Source organism: Struthio camelus, chromosome 1, assembly GCF_040807025.1.
Source record: "Struthio camelus isolate bStrCam1 chromosome 1, bStrCam1.hap1, whole genome shotgun sequence".
NCBI lineage: Eukaryota > Metazoa > Chordata > Aves > Struthioniformes > Struthionidae > Struthio > Struthio camelus.
Window position 1 is genome coordinate 77301991 of NC_090942.1, and position 17572 is coordinate 77319562.

Sequence of the window (17572 nt, forward strand, 5' to 3'; positions counted from 1 at the left end):
GTACATCAGACAAGCATTCAGGCACGTGCTTATGTTTCCCACTAAAGTGGCATGAACTGGAAAGCAGTTTTCTACTTCAGTGACATGAGCTTCACTGAATGGATACGAGTTTTATTAGCTAGCAGGCTGAGGTAGTCCAATGAATTGGCAAGGGCTGAGTCTTAAAAGCAAGTTATGTTTATGACAGTCTGACAGCCATTATTTGATCTTTATCAACACTTGGATGTAAACATTTTCTCTTGACTTCAAAGGAAGGTGCTGTTTAAAAACAAATACATTTTGAAAGTTAGCATATTCTTCATACTTTGTACTGCAACAATAAATGTTTTAATAATTTTATAGGTGGTAATTCTCAACTGGACTTTGATGCAATATGTGAAAATGATGACTCTGCAATGACTGCTCTCATGAGTTACTTGGAAGCTGACGGAGGACTTGGGGATCCAGCTGAACTAAGTGATATACAGTGGGCTCTGTAGTGTTGCTTTCTCATGAAAAGAAGGAACGTAAAGTTCTTAATGCACAACAACCATACATCCTCAGTACTGTACTATAATTTTTAACGTTTCATCTGAATTCATACTTACTACTCTCTATATATTTTTAAATGCTTGTTCACAAAGAGACAATTTCTGCTGCACCTATGGAAAAATACAATATTTTTTTCCTGATGGGGAACCTTGAAATTTTAATATTGAACTGTCTGTAACTGGAATGCTTAAAACACATTATTATATTTTTGCTAAGAAACTTTAACCAAAAGATACTGTACATTGTACAGATTTTTTTCTCAATTATAGTACTTTAAAAAAGCTTGTAATTATTTTTTGTTTCAAATGGAAGTATTGATTATCCGTGTTACTTCTGTAGAATGTACTGTACTTACATAATTTAAGAATATTTGTAACTATTAAATTTCACTGAGATGATGGTTTGCGCACTCTACAGTTGTAAGATACGGTATTTAATTCCTAAACATTGCAGTGATTCCTTGCCCTTTTTGGAAGGGCAACTTTTATAGTCAGAAGTAAAAATAGAGCATACAATTCTGGGAGCAAGTATTTGAATTAGATCATCATAAAAATCAGAAGAAAAGATTTTGGAAAAATAAAAATTTCCCCAGTGGACAAACATAACAAGCGTATAAGAAAAGTGAGGGGAAAATCTTAAGTATTACACTACTGTTTATAGTGTATTATTAGAGGGACAGAGCATATAACCAAAGAAAAGTAATACTGTAACCGTAATAAAGCACTTTGGTCTCACTACAGGTTATTTGCTAATTGGAGAAACGTGGATAGATTGTCTTGGTCCCCAAGTGAGGATACCAGTGTCTGTTAGTGAAAAATGTTTCAATTATATAGTATCTTTTACAGTATCTGTGTTTTGGAAGGATTAAGGTGGTTTTCTATTTCTTGAGTTTGTGACTTTTTAAAAAATATTTTTCTGTAATATAGTGCTCTGTAAGTAAAAGCTGTGTATGGTGAAATTTTTGGGGGACAGAGTTTGCAAGGCCTATATCCCAGTTAGAGCAGACCACCCTAGAACATGACACTTAATAGGTCATATTAAAACAGTAAAGCATTAGTATCCAGAGTGAATCTTTTCTCTCTGGTATTGTAGATGTAGATAAAATTTTTTCATCAATGGACTATACCATAAAAACGTACCTTTTTTATTATTCAGATAATGGAAGGAGAATATTGGAAGATTTCAGATGGGTGGATATTTTTCTTTACTACGAGCATTAAAGCTTAAACACAGGTACAATCATAAGCACTATCGCGTTTGTTTAACAAGTCACTCATCATGAGTGATAGGCAGCCTCTTTCAGATCTCTTTTTTTTACAGACTGAAGCGTGTTATAACATTCAAAGAACAAATAGGTAACTTCTGTAGGAAGCCACTAGATGTCTTACTTCTACTGTTGGATATCTACCCTTTCATGAATGGATACACGATTTTGTCACACTTTGACTGCTATGCTCTAATGGAGCAGCTATATATCTTATAGATATGAAACATTTTGGAATTTATTAATTTTTGGTGACATCTGATCCAAGTTTTCTAGATTTTTTTTTTTTTTAAGCCTGGGGCCAAAATGATCTGTTGTCTAGCTTTACTGGAGTAAATTGTTCTGGTTTTTCCACACAAAATGAAAATGTTAAGCAATATTGTGGAGCAAATTGAGAAAAATAAACAGATGCTTTCTTAAGAAATGAAATTTTCAGTTTTCAATTACACAAATAGAATTTTATCAATTTTGCCATTGTGAAATGCAATTTCTTTTCTCTGCTTTTGATTGAGCATGAAGCTAAACATAAATTCTAAATAAAACAAGAAATACTGTAGTTAACACAGAGAAATAACTTTATACTGTACAGACTTTCCAGACACAAAATTTCTTTAACTGAATTAGTTTGGAAATGGTTCAGATTTTGTTACTGAAGGAGTATATTAATTCTTTCACAAGACTTATATAACCATTCAGAATCAAACCACTATTTTTTGGATTCATCTTGGATTTCCATACAAAATGAAAAGAAGAAAGTAACCTTGAGTCTTCTGCAATCAGTGATCAGTGTTGTGGCTCTCAATTCATTTATCCTCTCTTTGCCATTTGCAAAATTTTCTGATTGAAAATTGTCCTACACAAAAAGCGTCCTTTGTAAATATTTGTGATGAAGGAAGAGATGAAATTAATATCAATTCTGAATACAGTTAAGGTACTCGTGCTAATTTGAAGCCAACATGTTCATATATTATAACAACACAATTCTGTTAACTCAAGATATGGATGTTTTTTATCAGAGGATGTGGTTAAATTAATATTATTTTATTGTAATCAAAATTCCAATATTACCAGTAATCAGTGGTGCAATATTACCTTTGATGCACTGTTTTGAGAGTCTACCAATAAGTCTACCTAGTTGTTGAATTTAAACATTAAGTACTCAAGCTTTCAGATCCCGGGCTCATTCCCTACAAACATAAACAGGGAGGTTGAACTACTGTGGGTTTTGGTAGCTCAGGGCAATATTCGCTAGCCAGGATAACTTTGTAATCAAGACTAAAATGTATTTTCTAGGGCCTAGTAAAAGACAATGTTGCAGCCTAATGAGGCTGGAAAGGAGAGGCCCATAGCCTGTACCTGAAGGAGACTGCTAAATCAGCAAGAGAGGCAAACAGCATGTGAATACAGTTCTTACAAAGAAAGTCTTTGCACAAGTAGGCATGGTGAGTGATAAAGCAAGTGTTAACAAGCTCTTAAAAGCTTAGTTAGTTATCATGGCTATAACTAGAGATGGGTCAAGGAATTTGTTACTGAGAGACCATACGCAGTTAGTGATCAGAATAGCTTGATGGGAGAGAAGTTCCGATATAAGAAACAGATCATCTGGGAAACAGGGAAAACATGAGAGCTCTTTCAGAATCAGGAGAAGGGAATGAAGATGTGGAACAGATCAACAATCTGGGGTATGGTTTGAATGAGAAAATATTCTGACTGGGTGAAAAGTAATAAGCTGTTGGCCACCAACAGGCTGAGTCAAGAGAAGAAGTAGACTGCAGCCAGGCCTAGAGCGGCATTTGGTACAGAGGATTAACAGTGTTTTGGAATACCACCGTGGCTTACCGTGCGAAATCATGAAAAGAGCTCAATATTAAACCTTAATTTTTGCATTTCCTGTAACAGTAATTGACAATAGTTGCTGAGGAGAGGGGAAAAATCCTTTCTCTGCACTGCGGGAGGTAATTGTTTCTTGGACCCCCTTGGAGTTCTTAGGCAAGCACACTGCGATTGCATGGATCTAAAATAGGGCTTCGTTTCCTGTCCCTCCTTTTCTGTGGCACGTTGTAGTTTGGAGTTTTTCTGTGGATCTTAACGCATGTTAGATTTTATTTAATCCTAAGTGCAGAAGACTGAGTTGAGTCATTTGGTGGTCCCTGGCAGGTCTGTGTTCCTATGCATGGTCTTGAACTGAAGTGAGGGATTTCTTCCTGCATAAGCAATGCTACTTCTGCCCAAACCTGGCTTCTTTCACTTAGTCTTTTGCTGCCTTTTTGCATGTTTACATACATCATATGAGTTCATAAAATGTTCTGGAATTCCAGGAAGTAATCCTCAGCTAGAAAGCTGTGTGCTACATAGGACTAGGACTTCTCTGAAGACAATTTTATTCCCTATCCCTGATGAGAATTGTTTTATTCTACACAAATATGCAAGTCAAAAAGATAACTGGGGCTATAGGTTCCTGCAGGTTACAAGATCTAGAACTGGGTTTCAGAATAGCCGATTCAGAGAATCCGGATAAAGGTAAGTGAAGTGGTAGATGAGCTGCTGCAATACAAGCATGAAAGCATGCTTCTGCTGCTGTTGTAGCACTTTCTGCATGTACCTCGTTTCCAGAAGATGCCTCTAGATAGGCCCTCTCTGCTTTGTCAGGATGCTGTCATGGCTAAATATGCTGGGTTGTTCTTGGCTTAGTTGCTTTCAGACACTTCATATCATACTTGTGTGAAAGTGGCAGACTTCCTGAGACATGTTATAACTTCTGATGTCCCTTGGAAGTAGCCAAGAGCAGTTTCACTCTTATTCAGAGAAGAGTGGGGAACTACTGGGGATACTACTGCCGAGCTATGCCAGCCTGTTGCATTAAGTAAAGCATATTTAAGGACTCTGAGAGGTGCATATATTATGACATGGCAGCTTCTGTGAAGTGCTTTCCCATTATGGTAAATGGGAAAGAAAGGGGAATAAAGCACTGTAAATCTGTCTGATCTACTGAAGGATAAATGCATGTGTATGGGCAATTACAAGAGGGTTAAAGTGCATATAACTTTTTATCCTAGAGTAAGTTGTTTACATGTCAAACTCTAGAAATAAACATAAGATCTTTGGAAAACATGAAAAGCTGTGTGGGAAGAGTCTCCTTTGTTGTTCTTTGCTTTCACAGTGCTGGCCCCATCTGGAGGTTAATGTTTTCTTCCCCAGCGTTTGCAGATCCAGAGCGTACGTGCCCTGACATCAACAATCTGTCCTACAGCATTTAGGGGACTTTGGCAAGATATAACCAGCTGCTAAACACTTGCTCTGAAGTGAGCTCAGAGTGCTGCAGGGCTGGTGGCCAGTTCAGGCTGCGTGAACTGGAAGAGCAGGTGTGGTGTTTCAGACTGCCCCTTGTTCTGTGGCCAACAATGGACATAAGGAGAAAAAAGAACAGGATAATCATAGCAACTGTGTTCAGCTTGGGGAATTTCCTGAGCTTGATTGGGTCTGTCTATTCAGTAAACCATAAAGGAGGTGTATTCCAAGTGTGTCTAGCCAAGCACCTTCCTTGAGCCCATGTAAACTACCTTTAATCTGGAGTGCCACAGTTCTCACCTCTGCTGCATGAAGAGCCGCTTTGGTCTGCTTTGAACCTGGATCCTACCGGCTTCATTTGGCAATTGCTGCTTCCTGTACTGGCAAAGACAGTGAACGGTTGTATTTTATCTTCTGTCTCTGTGCTACTTGTGACTTTTCAGATTTTTATGACAGTCCCCCTTTATGGACCCACAGCTTCAAAACTTTGTAAATCATAACAGCTCTTCAGAACTGTGTTGCTTGCGGTTTATTACAGTAATTTGCAGCATGCTCCTAGATCGTCTTTTCAAAAGAAAACATTTATTTAGCTTGTTGTGATATGTTTTAACTCTTGGGGCATTTTTGTGTCCAAGTTCTGTAAGGAACATTTAAGTTTCCAGTATAAAAACATGTGTTGTGTATCTCAGAAATGAGAGGTCACTATTTTGAAGTTCTTACAGTTGCTTTGGTAGAAAGCCATGGGAAACAGTCCAAAGTTGTGGGAGTTTGCAGATAAACAAAAAGATCAAATGAAATGAAACACTAGATACAGTTGCAGAAAAAATTAAAGTTTTCCACAAAAGAGGACAGTCAAGAAAACTACTTACGTAAGTGATCTAAAGTGCAATTCTATACCATGCTGCAAGCAAAATACTTGTATGGCTGGGATTGTGGAATGGTATTCAGCTCAATTGCTTTATGCTAAAGCAAAGGAGAGTGGATTGCTGTTTGTTTTCCATCTCCGTATTTATCATATTTACACCTGCAAATATTTGCAGATTCCAGTAAGCTTTCGTGTCACAATCACTTTAATGGTGTTTCAGCTTTTGGTGATAAGCATGAGGGCTAGTAACTTTAAAAATGGTGAAGAGGACTACCGATAGCAGTCTGAGGGGAAAATATGTTAAACATACTAGGCTGCATTATTTTCCTACTTAGGCTAGAATACAACTGCTACCTATTCATGCAGTCATTTCCACTGAATAATCAAACCTGTTGGGCTAATCCACCCTCTCTTGCACTTCTGTAAGTATTGGTTTTAGGTTTCCACAGGTTACCTAGAAACAGAATTTGAAATTTCACCTTAATCTGAAAGGAGATGGGCACACTAGGTGGAACTTGTACTGCGGCAAGAGTTCATTTCTATTAGTAAGCATATGCCTTTTTAGAGGGACTGGAAAGTGATCATTTTTGACTCCTCATCTTGCTGTTTCTAGTCTGCTTTTAATATCTTGCTGTAATCGAGCTAAGGGCTTAGGACAGGGTAATAGTGAGTAAGGCTTTCAAAAATTGAATTTGTTGAAGACATTTGCAGTCCTGCTGACTGTCCCACCCAAACAAATACAGAGGCAAACTTGAGTTCAAGTATTTTTGGAGCAAGACATTTGGAAGATGTAATTTAATCTAAAAAAGTCTAGCAATCAGCTTTACATTTTTATAGCAGGAAGCTTTTTATAGGACAGAACTTCTAACCAGTTCCAGGAGTCCTAATGGAGCATCTTTGCGTGTCAAGAAATAATTCCAGTTGCTGATATGGGAGTTAGGCACACGCTGCATGGGATGCCTGGACTGTTTTTCTCTGCCCAAGTGATCACACTTTAGTAGGTATTTTTAATTTGGTCACTGATGTGCGGGGAAATATATGGGCAACTTCCATTTGTAATTCACTGAACTGCCCACAGTAATCTTGTGTATGTCACTGGATCATTAAGCCATTCCTTGCTGTTAAGCAACATGCTAAACTTTTCCCAATCCTTAAAACAGTTATAATGGAGAATGACTTTTTAGCTCTTTGCAATTTTATTTCTTCTGAAAGTCGAGTTTCACTGAGCAGCAAGACCAGAATTTGTAGGACTTTTGGTATGTCCCAAGTGGACATTAACACTGTCATTAATTATAATATACTATGCTATACTATATTATTGAGTGCCGACCTGACGCCAGAGGAATCAGTAAGATTCTTTGCCTCCGGCCTCAGTGTGGCCAAGATCAATATTAAGAATAATAGGCACGTGACTCTTAAAATTGAAATTCAAAGTATAAAAATGGGCCAGGCATACACAGACATCCTCTCTCTCTCCAGCTAGGCTTTTTTTTGTTTTATTTTGTGTCTTTCTCTTCAGTTAACATTGCATAGATATATGGAGATGTATGTATACGGGTGTGTGCATGTATACTTCATCCACTAGAGCTATAGACTGCAGATGAGATAATCGTACCGTAACATTTTTTGCCACTTGTGGATATAGTAATCGCTCTTTTAATAAGAGCAAACTTTCTAAAGGTTGCTGCTTTTTTGGAATTAAAAATTTAAGGCATGTACAGCTGTTCATAGCTAAGAGGGAAGAAAAATAAAAAATACAGCATTGCTGATGTCTTGCATTCAAGGATTGTGCCGTAGTTAATCACATGGAGAACAAGTTATATCTAAAAACAGCATTTTGGCAAGATGCTTATGTTAAAACAATTTTTTTTTTGATCGAATAGTTTTTAAATTGCTTTTCAGCATCTTGATGGAAATACAAGACCTATTTACCTATTTTAGCTAAGAGATATGGATAGTCACTTTATATTTTAAGAATAATATTAATGATTTTGAAAATCTCAGGCATAGAGTGTTGTAGATTCCTAATGACGTTTCTTATCATTACTCTCTTTCATGGTGGTTAAATTTAACCATCAGTTAAAAAACTGCAGTTCTTGGTAGCTGTTCAAAAGGAATTTTGCATAATCAAAGGGGTTCATTTTATGAACTTAGATTTTGAAATAGTGGTCTAAATTTGATTATATATGTTTGATTTTTCAATTGGAAAAAGTATAACCAAATATTGCTTTTAACCAAATGTTTTAAAAATTCCTGCAGTGTATGAATAGGTGCTGTTATAATTTTTTTAACTATGTAGCATCTTGCCTGAGGAAGGATCCAGGCTTTACAGACATCACTAATTCTGCGATAACACTGGGCAGTGCTGTGTTGAGAGATCCCAGAGCTACTTCTGAGCAGGCTGTTTTGTGTGTGGCACAGTCCAGCACCAGGCAAAGGGAATCCTAGAAATCATCTAAATAAGATAGCAAAGCTGGCAGGACTGACCTAATTGGCTTTTCTTCCAGCTTCTAGCTCCAGGTCCAGCTCTGGCATCTCCACTCAGCACTGCTCAGCATGGGGTAAACAAAGCCTAAAAGCTTACTCTCAACAACTTTTAGCCTAAGGAGCTTTATTCACTCAACTAGCTCTATTTAGAATTAGTCTTGTGTCTAAGTGAGTATTTGCACTCAGAGTCTACAAGGTAGGACTATGCTCCGCAGATTAAAGTGCTTCTTTGATTAATGGTTAAATGAAAGTTTTAACAGCTTGTGTCAGCACAAGAGTTCTGCACTGGAAGCAGAACATTTGAGAGACAACAGACAAACAGATGGAGCCACAGGCAAAGATTTCAGTTTTTAGCAAAAGTTTCCAGCATCAAAATTGTACTGAGATATTTTGCAGATTTGTAGTTAAAAAATCACATAGAAGGGATCTGCACCTCAATTTTAAATCCATCACATATTTAGTGCAACAATCTTAGTCAAAATATTTCTTAAAGAAATGCATGAGATTATTAACGGTAGAAAAGGTATTAATAGCATTTTCTTGTGTACATATTTCAATAAACACTAAAGAAGCACCAACTTCTTTTTACCTCGCAGACGACACTGCAGTGCAAAGGGCATATGCTGAAATTTCGTAACAAATACAAACAGTAATGACTGGCTGAGCAGAGCTCCTGCCATGGCAATAGGAAACTTGGCTGAAGAGCAAAGCCAGGATAAACATATGAATTCAGCAATCACTTAGCTTAAGCAAAGCCATACGCAAACAGCTGCAAACTTTACTAAACAGATGTGACTTTTGAAAACTCAGGATACCGCTTCCAGCTTTTTAAGCTCTGCCTATCAGTTCTCAGCGTTCTCTCCTTATTGTCACTGTGTATCTTTAGCAATTAACTTACTTTCTACAGGCCCATAAACTGAAATGGAAACTATTTCCAATCTGCCGTTGAAACTTGCACCACTGTACAGGAAAAAATGGAAAGATTCACGGGGTCAGAAGGAGAACGAGCAAGGGAGCCCAGTTTGGTTGACTAGCACGAACGAGGGTCTCTGGAAATGACCGTGTTACTTGTGATCTAGCTCAAAATGAATATTGATCATTCAATCCTGAAGCTGCCCTTTTCAAATAGCTGTGATCATTCCACGCACTAAATTGTGATGAAACAGAAGAGTAATTATTGGTTGGGATTTGAGTCCCCCAGTTTATTTCAGTATGTACGCTTCTCTCCTTAAGCCTTTACGTGAAAAAAGAATGAGTTTAGCACCCTTGTTTGGCTTGTATTTCCAAAGTGTGAAAGGGAGTTAGGTGCCATCTCTTATTGCATTTCCATGAGAAGTGAAGGCCTTGCCCTTTTCTGCTGCTTTGAAAATATCAGCTCTTCAGTCACTCGCGCATAACCTACATATAACAAGTCTCAGTGTCAAGACAAGTGAAGATTAAAGCACAGTTGGACTCAACAAAACCGACATTTTTCATGTTCCAGATTTATGAGACAGCCCCCAAAGTCATAACAGGTGATTCGGAGCTGTGTCTCACCTCATCTTCTTCTGAATAAGGAGGATTCAAATGGGTTTTTACCCAGTCTCCGTAATAAGAAAACGGGAGTGAGACTGACTTGACCTACAAAATCTCATTATCTGGCTTTTAATTTGAGGATATTCATGGGACTACTCTGTACAAGTACATCTGAGATACCAGTTAATTGAATTTAAGACTAGGAAGAGTAATTAGATCATCCAATCTGAAAATCTGCTAGGATAGCACGGGTGTTACTGCTGTTGGAGCTAACCAACTTGTATTGCTGTGGGGTCTTTTTTGTTAACTGCAGCTGTGGGAGGGAATTTTTTTTTTTTTTTATCTTTTACTAATGTTAAACTAATCTGGATTAATAATATTGCCAATGGAATTTCTATGCTCGAAAGTCTACCACAGCACACAATAAAAATAAGACTTAGTTTAGGTAATTTTAGGTAGAGGTATATGTGTACCTGTAGACTCTGTACATCTGCAAACATTACCTCCTGAACCTACATGTTTGTCTTCTTACAGAAGCAGAAACTTGGATGTGGGCATTGAATGACCCTGTTCCAAGGTCATGCTAAAAGGTCTTAGTTGCTAGTCCATGGATTGTTTCATGCTGTGCTCTCTTCTCCACTCTTTGCCAAGTTTGCAAACGCAGGCTATAACATGGGACCAGCTGTGATCATGTTTGTTTTGTAGTATGTAAGTACTTGCAGCTCAGATAGATTGTGAGGTGACCCTCCCAGTAAGATTTATATGTTTGCAGCATGCAGTTGAAGGTACTGTGCAGATGGGAGGAGGTGTTTGTAATGCTCAGGTCTGTGAGAACCTCAAGGTAATGAGTGGTCCCCACCAGGGGAGCTTTTACCAGCAGGCAGGAAACAGAAAATGCTGAGCTGAGAACAAACAAACTAGGACAACTTTTGGAATCAAGATTCTTCTTCAGATTTTTAGTTCAAAATCAGTCAGAGGTAAGGCCAAACTCAAATACTTGCCTGATACTTTCAGTGGCGTGACAAGGCTGAGCACATTGGCCCCAAGAAACTAAATTTCCCATAAAATCTCGTGCCTTTGGAAAGTGGGCACAAGTGAACCATCTTCACTGCAGTAGATCTGCTTCTTGGCAGTGGTTTGGCAGATGGACGGACTCCAGTGCTTTAACCCCAGTGCCTAGACCTTCATCTGCTCTTGCCGTGGCTGGTGGGAGATTCTTCTTGATCTCACAAGGAGCTAGAGCAGGCCTCTTTAATTACATTAAAGATGCATTCGGAAACATATGTATTGATGTAGAAATTTTTGAAACCCATGGAAGAGAAAGAAATTAACAGGGAGCCCTTACATCTCTATTTATATTTTAAGTTACATTGTACATACAAGGATACGAAGTTGAACAATCATCAACTAGCCTGGCGCAGTCCGATTTTACTGCCTTGCTACAAACTACCTGTGTGACCTTGGGGAATTTGGTTAATACGGCTATCTCTGTTTCTCACCTGTGGAAACAGGGCTCAAAGTACTTCCACACTTCAAAGGCCTTTTGTGAGAATGAATGCTCAACCATTGTGGGAAAGGGGATTATAAAGTGCACACCACGGAGGAACACCAGACATTAGTGATACTCTGCTAGTTTTCTCAGGAAAGCAGCACATATGGAGAGTTAATAATTGCCAAATGCAATTATTTCCAAGCTAGAGGCTACATTTACGAACTACGCACAGAGTAGATAGATAACGTCATACCGGTATAAGGAAATCAATATTGTGGTAGCTTGTACTCTAGCCCAGGGATGGGCTGGAAAGTTCTTGCTAATATGTTAACGGATTAGTATACAGTTGGATTAAAACCAAACTATTGCAGAAGGCACAATGCGAAAGAGTCTAGGGTGCATAGTCTAGGGTGTCTCTGCAGAAGAGCGTTGGGGAATGCCGGAGTGGTAGGATGTGAGGAACTCAAAAATTATATTGTGTGCTGTTGTTTGCTGCTTTTGGCTCATTGCCTGATGGGGAGAGTTGGAGCCTTAAAGTAATGATTTTTTTGGTACCTGTCTATTTGAAAAGCAGAAAATAAGCATGATTAGCCAAGCCTGAGATGCTTATGAGAAACTGCACTTGCAAGTAGCAACACTGTTTTTCAGCCTGACTCATTAAAGTCCAATCAATAGCTGGGACACAGCTGCTGAGTACGAAACCAGCAGATGGAGTTGATCTGTGATTTCCTAAAGAAAACGAGAACTTGTGAGTGCATTAGTCGTACGCTTCTGTTACTGCAAACACTGTTTATATTGAAATTTCACCAGATTGACAGTAAGTCTGAGTTCTAACTGTGACTTGACTTTTTTAAACTTTTGGAGGAAATTGCATGTGAAGATGAGTTTTGTGCTAAAAATAAAGTCAGTGCTGTGCTGCTATCTATAGTATTTCCTGTTTCGCAATAGTCCACCCAGCTGTACTCTGTATAGCTGAATATTAAATCCCAAATAATGATGCACAGAAGACATAATTCTGCAATGCAACACACTGCCAACGGCAGCTGTAGATTCACTATCCTCACACGTTAATTGACTACAGAGGTTTCTCTCAAATCAGTGTAAGACTAGTGTCCTACTGACAAGAATTGCATGGCCAAAACACACCTCTGGGGAATTCCAGGTTTACATGTGGGATTGCTGGGAGCTGAAACAGTCACCCACACTAGTCATGGCACAAAGACAGCGCTCCGACTTGGCCACAAAAAGCGCTCAGGTTTATCTGAAATTCTGCAAAATGTTGGTCCCAGTTAGTAGAAAGCACATGGGAATGGCAGAGCTAATGCAAAATCCCCTGTTTTCATTCACCAACTTGTGTGAGTAACAGAGGGAGGAAATGTAGAAGGAACGAACCCCACTAGGTTCAAGAGCAGCTCCAGGACCAGAAAAGGATGTGCAGCAGTAGGCAACCTGAAACGAAACACACTTTCTCATAGCCTCTTCCCCCATTTCCCACCTTTTTTCCTCTTTAGATTAAATATATTTCTTGTTCACGCTCCGTGTACTGGCTTCTTCTGACTTTCACAATGGTTGGATATGGCACAGAGCAACCCCAGCTCCAGTCCTCTCTCTGGTCAAAAATTAACGTATTATGAAACAGTGGACCTGCTGTTGCTCACATTATCAAAAGATTGCCCTCTTACATGTTAAGAGTCTCACAGTAAGAGGTGAGTGTCCTAAAATGAATGCCCTCTTTCCCCAGTGCTGCACATCCTCAGATTAACCAGTAAGAAGTTGGCAAGTCTCTTGTGTGAGTCTTCATCTGGCAGTAGAGATTGCTGCTCAAGATGCCATTAGCTGAGTGGCCTCTGCCGTTTCCCCAGTTTCCGCTAGCTTTTGGCGAGAGAACGCAGCATCAGGGACTTCAGCCTGGGTCTCCTGCCTGGCAGCCCAGAGAGCCACGGCAGGCTTGCCCTGCCACCCACCTCTGCTCCTCTCGTGCACCACAGTTGGAATAGCACCGGCTAGGTGCACTGCCACCTCTGCACCACATCTGTTGAAACTGTTTCCGTCATTGGCATCATTTGTGGTTTTGTTCAGATTTCTCTTTAATTGTTAAAGATTGTCCTAGGTCTTTTCATGTCCCACCAATCCATCTTTCAAAGTAGTATAGCTATTGCATTTGTCTTGAAATGCTTCTGGCTGAGGATTCAGAATAGGTGCTGCATTCTGGCCCCAGGTGTTGAGGGGCAATGGCTTTCTCTGGGGCCCAGAAGAAGACGTTTTCCATAGCGTTTGTGAGAGTCACTAGAAATGGTGCACGTCCATCCGAGATGCACGTCAGCATGACGTCTCCCATTTTGAGAGTGCACTAAGCCTTGTTCTCCCTTCTTCGCCTCCCAGGCTAACTCCTCGCACTCTCATGCATCCGCATAGCAACAGGTTGTGCAATCCCACTGAGTTGTTCTCGCAATAATATTTTATTGATGCTGGAAGTTCAGATCATTATTAACAGAGGTTATTTCCGCCTGTGAGATTCCAAAAGCTCTCGGCAGACCTGCGCAGTGATCAGGCTAGCTGCTTCCCCGCCAAAAGCAAATTCCAGTGTAAATAAACGTGGAAACTCAACACTGAGCAGAAGGAGGCTTCACTTCCACTGCCCCTTTTTTTTGGAAATGCCATTGCTAGGTTCAGGGCTGGATGAGATGCATTTTTCAAAACTGCCTGAAACTCGTTTTGGTGGATGCCGGTGGGGGCCTGCCTCCCAGCCTTCCTTTGATGTGTGCCTCCCACTCAAGGCAGGAGCAATCAGCTGCATAATTTTTACGAAAAGCAGGAGTACGGCTTGCCTTAATGCTCTTCTATATGTAAAACAAGACATGTTTAATTCAAAAATACCACCACATGCATAATGCAGTTTTGGTAGCTGACAGCCCAAACTGATCACTCTTGCCTATAGGGACTCGGTGGGCTGAACGATGAAAGGCATACGTTTTTAAGTCCTTTTTTCACCATAAATGTACTTTATCCTAAGAAATATAGCACATACCCTGCTCTGAGGCTAAAATGTCCTCTGTGGTCCCCTGTGACCGGGGTGAGGCGCCACTTAGGCAGAACTGAGGTCGAACATAGGCCCCCAAAACGGCCACCAGCCAAAACGTCCCTCCACCACACCCGTGGCTGCTTGGTATTAACCCGGTGGGGTAGGTGCGCGGGTGCTGTGCCACGTCCCCAGCCAGCCCGGCCACCCACCGAGGAGCAGCCAAGACGTGAAGGGCCGGAAGGGAAGCGGGGCCGGGAGCGCGGTCAGACCCACAGCAGCCGGCCGCCGCCATTTCACGGGCGCCTTTGGCGGCGCGAAGGGCTTTGCGCCCGCCCTGGCTTTTCCCGACACCTCTCCGCTGAGTCCGTGCCACTCCTGGCGGTGGCAGCCAGGGTGGGGAACGGGTCTGGGGGGAGGCTTGAACGTTTTGGGGTGGAGGGGGTGATATTTTTAACACGGACCTGGCTCACCCCCACACCAGCAGGAGAGGGGGCCACCAGCAGGCCTCCCCCCCCCACCCCCCCCCGCCGCCCGGGGCCACCATTTTGCGACTGGGCTCCCTCGACGGCGTCTCATCGCCTCACCTCCCCCCATCAGCGCCCCGGCCCTGCACCCCGGCGGGCTCCCTCGTCCCCTGGCTCATAACCCGGCGGCAGCTCCCTGTCGCGGGCCGCCAGCGCCCGCCACGTGGCTCGTCGCCCGGGTGGCCCCCGGCCGCCATCAGCCCCCTCCCTCCCTGCGAGGGGCTCCGGCCCTGGCAGCGCCATGCTGGCACCCCGCAGCTGCCCGGGGTGCCGCAGGCTGAGCCGCGAGGTGCCCCTACACGCCACTGACGGTATGTTGTATTAATTTACTTGATAATAATAATAATAACGCACTTAATAATTTACTGAAGTTCTCTGTTGTGCTGGCTGCAGGGCGTACGACCAGCTTCCCACCTGCCCCCTTCCCTGTCTCCAGGAGGGGTCACGCGCCACCGCAGAAAACACATGGCTCTGAGTTCGGCGCGTCCCTCAGGCGCCAGAGCTTCTGTACTCTTGTTTTCATTTCACGTATCTCATTCTCCGCCAGCGAGGGTGCCATTACTTACACACGCATGAATCCTTTCGACTGAAAATAAACGCGGGCGTGAGGAGGTGAGCGAAACACAAGCCGGCTTGCCTAAGCCTGCGAGAGGCGACCCGGGCTGAGCTTGTGTTGAAGCAGGGCCAGCTGGGCAAAGAAACGCGTTTCCCCCTCTCATGCGAGAATGCGAAAACTGAGAATTTGTTTGGTGGGGTGGAGCTGGACGTTGGTCGACTTTGCAGGGCTTGGGTAAGGGCGGAAGACCAGCGCACCCAGGTAGTCCTGGCGGGTGTCCATGTACTCTTTTGCTGCAATTCGTGACCCAGGTCTCAGTACGCGTGCTTCATTTGAAAACATTTTCTCCTTCAACTAACCACTCATGCAGTTACAAATGTGCTGAATGCAGAAGAAACAAGGGGAAACTTATCCTGGTATGTTTTTCATCAAAATGAGCTAACTGAGAATCACTCCTAGTTAGTGAATTGGTCACCGTGTCCCCCAAAACTTAAGCGCTAATAGAGGTGATGCATTCATTCCTCTTTTTTATTCACAGCTTAGAGAGAAACACGAGGTTTTTGCTCTTAATTCCCTGTTAGTGTCTCAGCTTGGAACTTATGGCTATTTTTTTTTCAGATTATTCAGCATGTTCAGCTCCAATATTCTTTCTGCACATGTAGACAAATGCACTGTTATCAAAGGCTGTCTCAGTTCAGCCAATTCTTATTCCAGCTGCTCAGATGGTAGCTCCAGGAGCTCAGCGATTTTATGTTCTTTGAACCTTTAACAGCTAACGTTTATGGTTTTCACCCTGGATTTTATTTAATTCATTTTTAAAAACATATTAAACTTAAGTTTTAATACCCAGTATAAGGATTTCCTGCTTTATTTTAAATAGGCTTACGTCTAATGCAGAGTGTTGAATTATTAATGAATCCAGTTTAAGTGTTTACATAGATAGATAGATACTTTAAAAGAAAACAAGAATTTTAAATATCACACCCAAAGTCTTTATTTTCCTAAGATTACAGCAGAGATTTATGTTTGCAAAACACATGGCAAAAGACACTGGTTACTTCTGATTCATGTTTTAGCTTAAATGTGGAAATGTTGCTCCTCAGCAGCCTAAGACGGATTAGAACTTCTTTTGAATGTTCCTTGCATGTGTCTTGTATATGAATTAAGACCTCGTATCTGAACTTCCTGACATTTTGGTTGAATTTTAAGATGGTTTATGGCAATGCTGTATGATGTTATACAAGAAACCATCTGAGTATGGAGAACTGGAGAATAAGTTATTTGGAAATACGTAAGTAGTTCTTTACTATTCCTACTACTTTGGATTATCCACAGACGTTAAGAAGAAAAGGAAATAACTCATCACTTACATTTTGAAGTTTCTTTAAGAATGGTTTTAAGATAAATATTTATTTTACAAATGGAAGACAGTACTATAGAAAATGAACACAGCTGTCCTCACTGAAAGGTACTTTCCACTCTTTGAAAAGAGTTGAAAAGATTTGGTGAAAAGGATGGTGCATCTCAGTCTGTTACCTGAAATAAAGGAGAGCTGCTTCTTTAAAGATGTTCTCAGAAGTTTTCGGCACAAAGACAAAAGAACACAACAGGTCAGCTGATGCAGAATTGCAACCCTGATGCCTGTGCATTAGCAAATTGTGCATTAATGAGCTGACAGGGCTAGTAAAACCATTTTGTATGATGGTGTTTAGCCAACGAGAAGTGACAGCTGCAGGTATTTCTGTGAAGCCAAGCTGCCAGAGGAGGTGTGCCTTCCACCTTCTGCAAAATTAGAGTGAGAGTATATTTAATTTCGTCTGAGATGCACCTTGGTTTATCCACCCCTATTTTGCTTTGTTATGCTCGCCTGTTTTCTATTCCTTACATTTTCTTTTATACCTGAGTTTAACCTTTCATTGTTCTCAAATTCACTTACTTCTGCAACCCCCATGCAGCCTGTCCGTCTCATCTTTACAAACGGAGGCAGCGGCAGCAGGCTATCTAAAAAGAATTAAGAAGGTACAGCTC

The 17572-nt window shown here is 41.1% G+C and overlaps 1 protein-coding gene across 3 annotated transcripts in view; it reads left to right on the forward strand.

Moving 5' to 3' along the window:
• Window positions 1-945, forward strand: part of BMAL2 (basic helix-loop-helix ARNT like 2) — a 35007-nt gene extending 34062 nt beyond the window's left edge. For all 3 annotated transcript variants that reach the window (XM_068950142.1, XM_068950151.1, XM_068950162.1), the window contains one exon: window positions 343-945. In XM_068950142.1, the coding sequence (XP_068806243.1) occupies window positions 343-479 (137 nt within the window). In that variant the 3' untranslated portion in view covers window positions 480-945. The remainder of the gene's footprint in view (window positions 1-342) is intronic.
• Window positions 946-17572: the final 16627 nt, after the last annotated feature.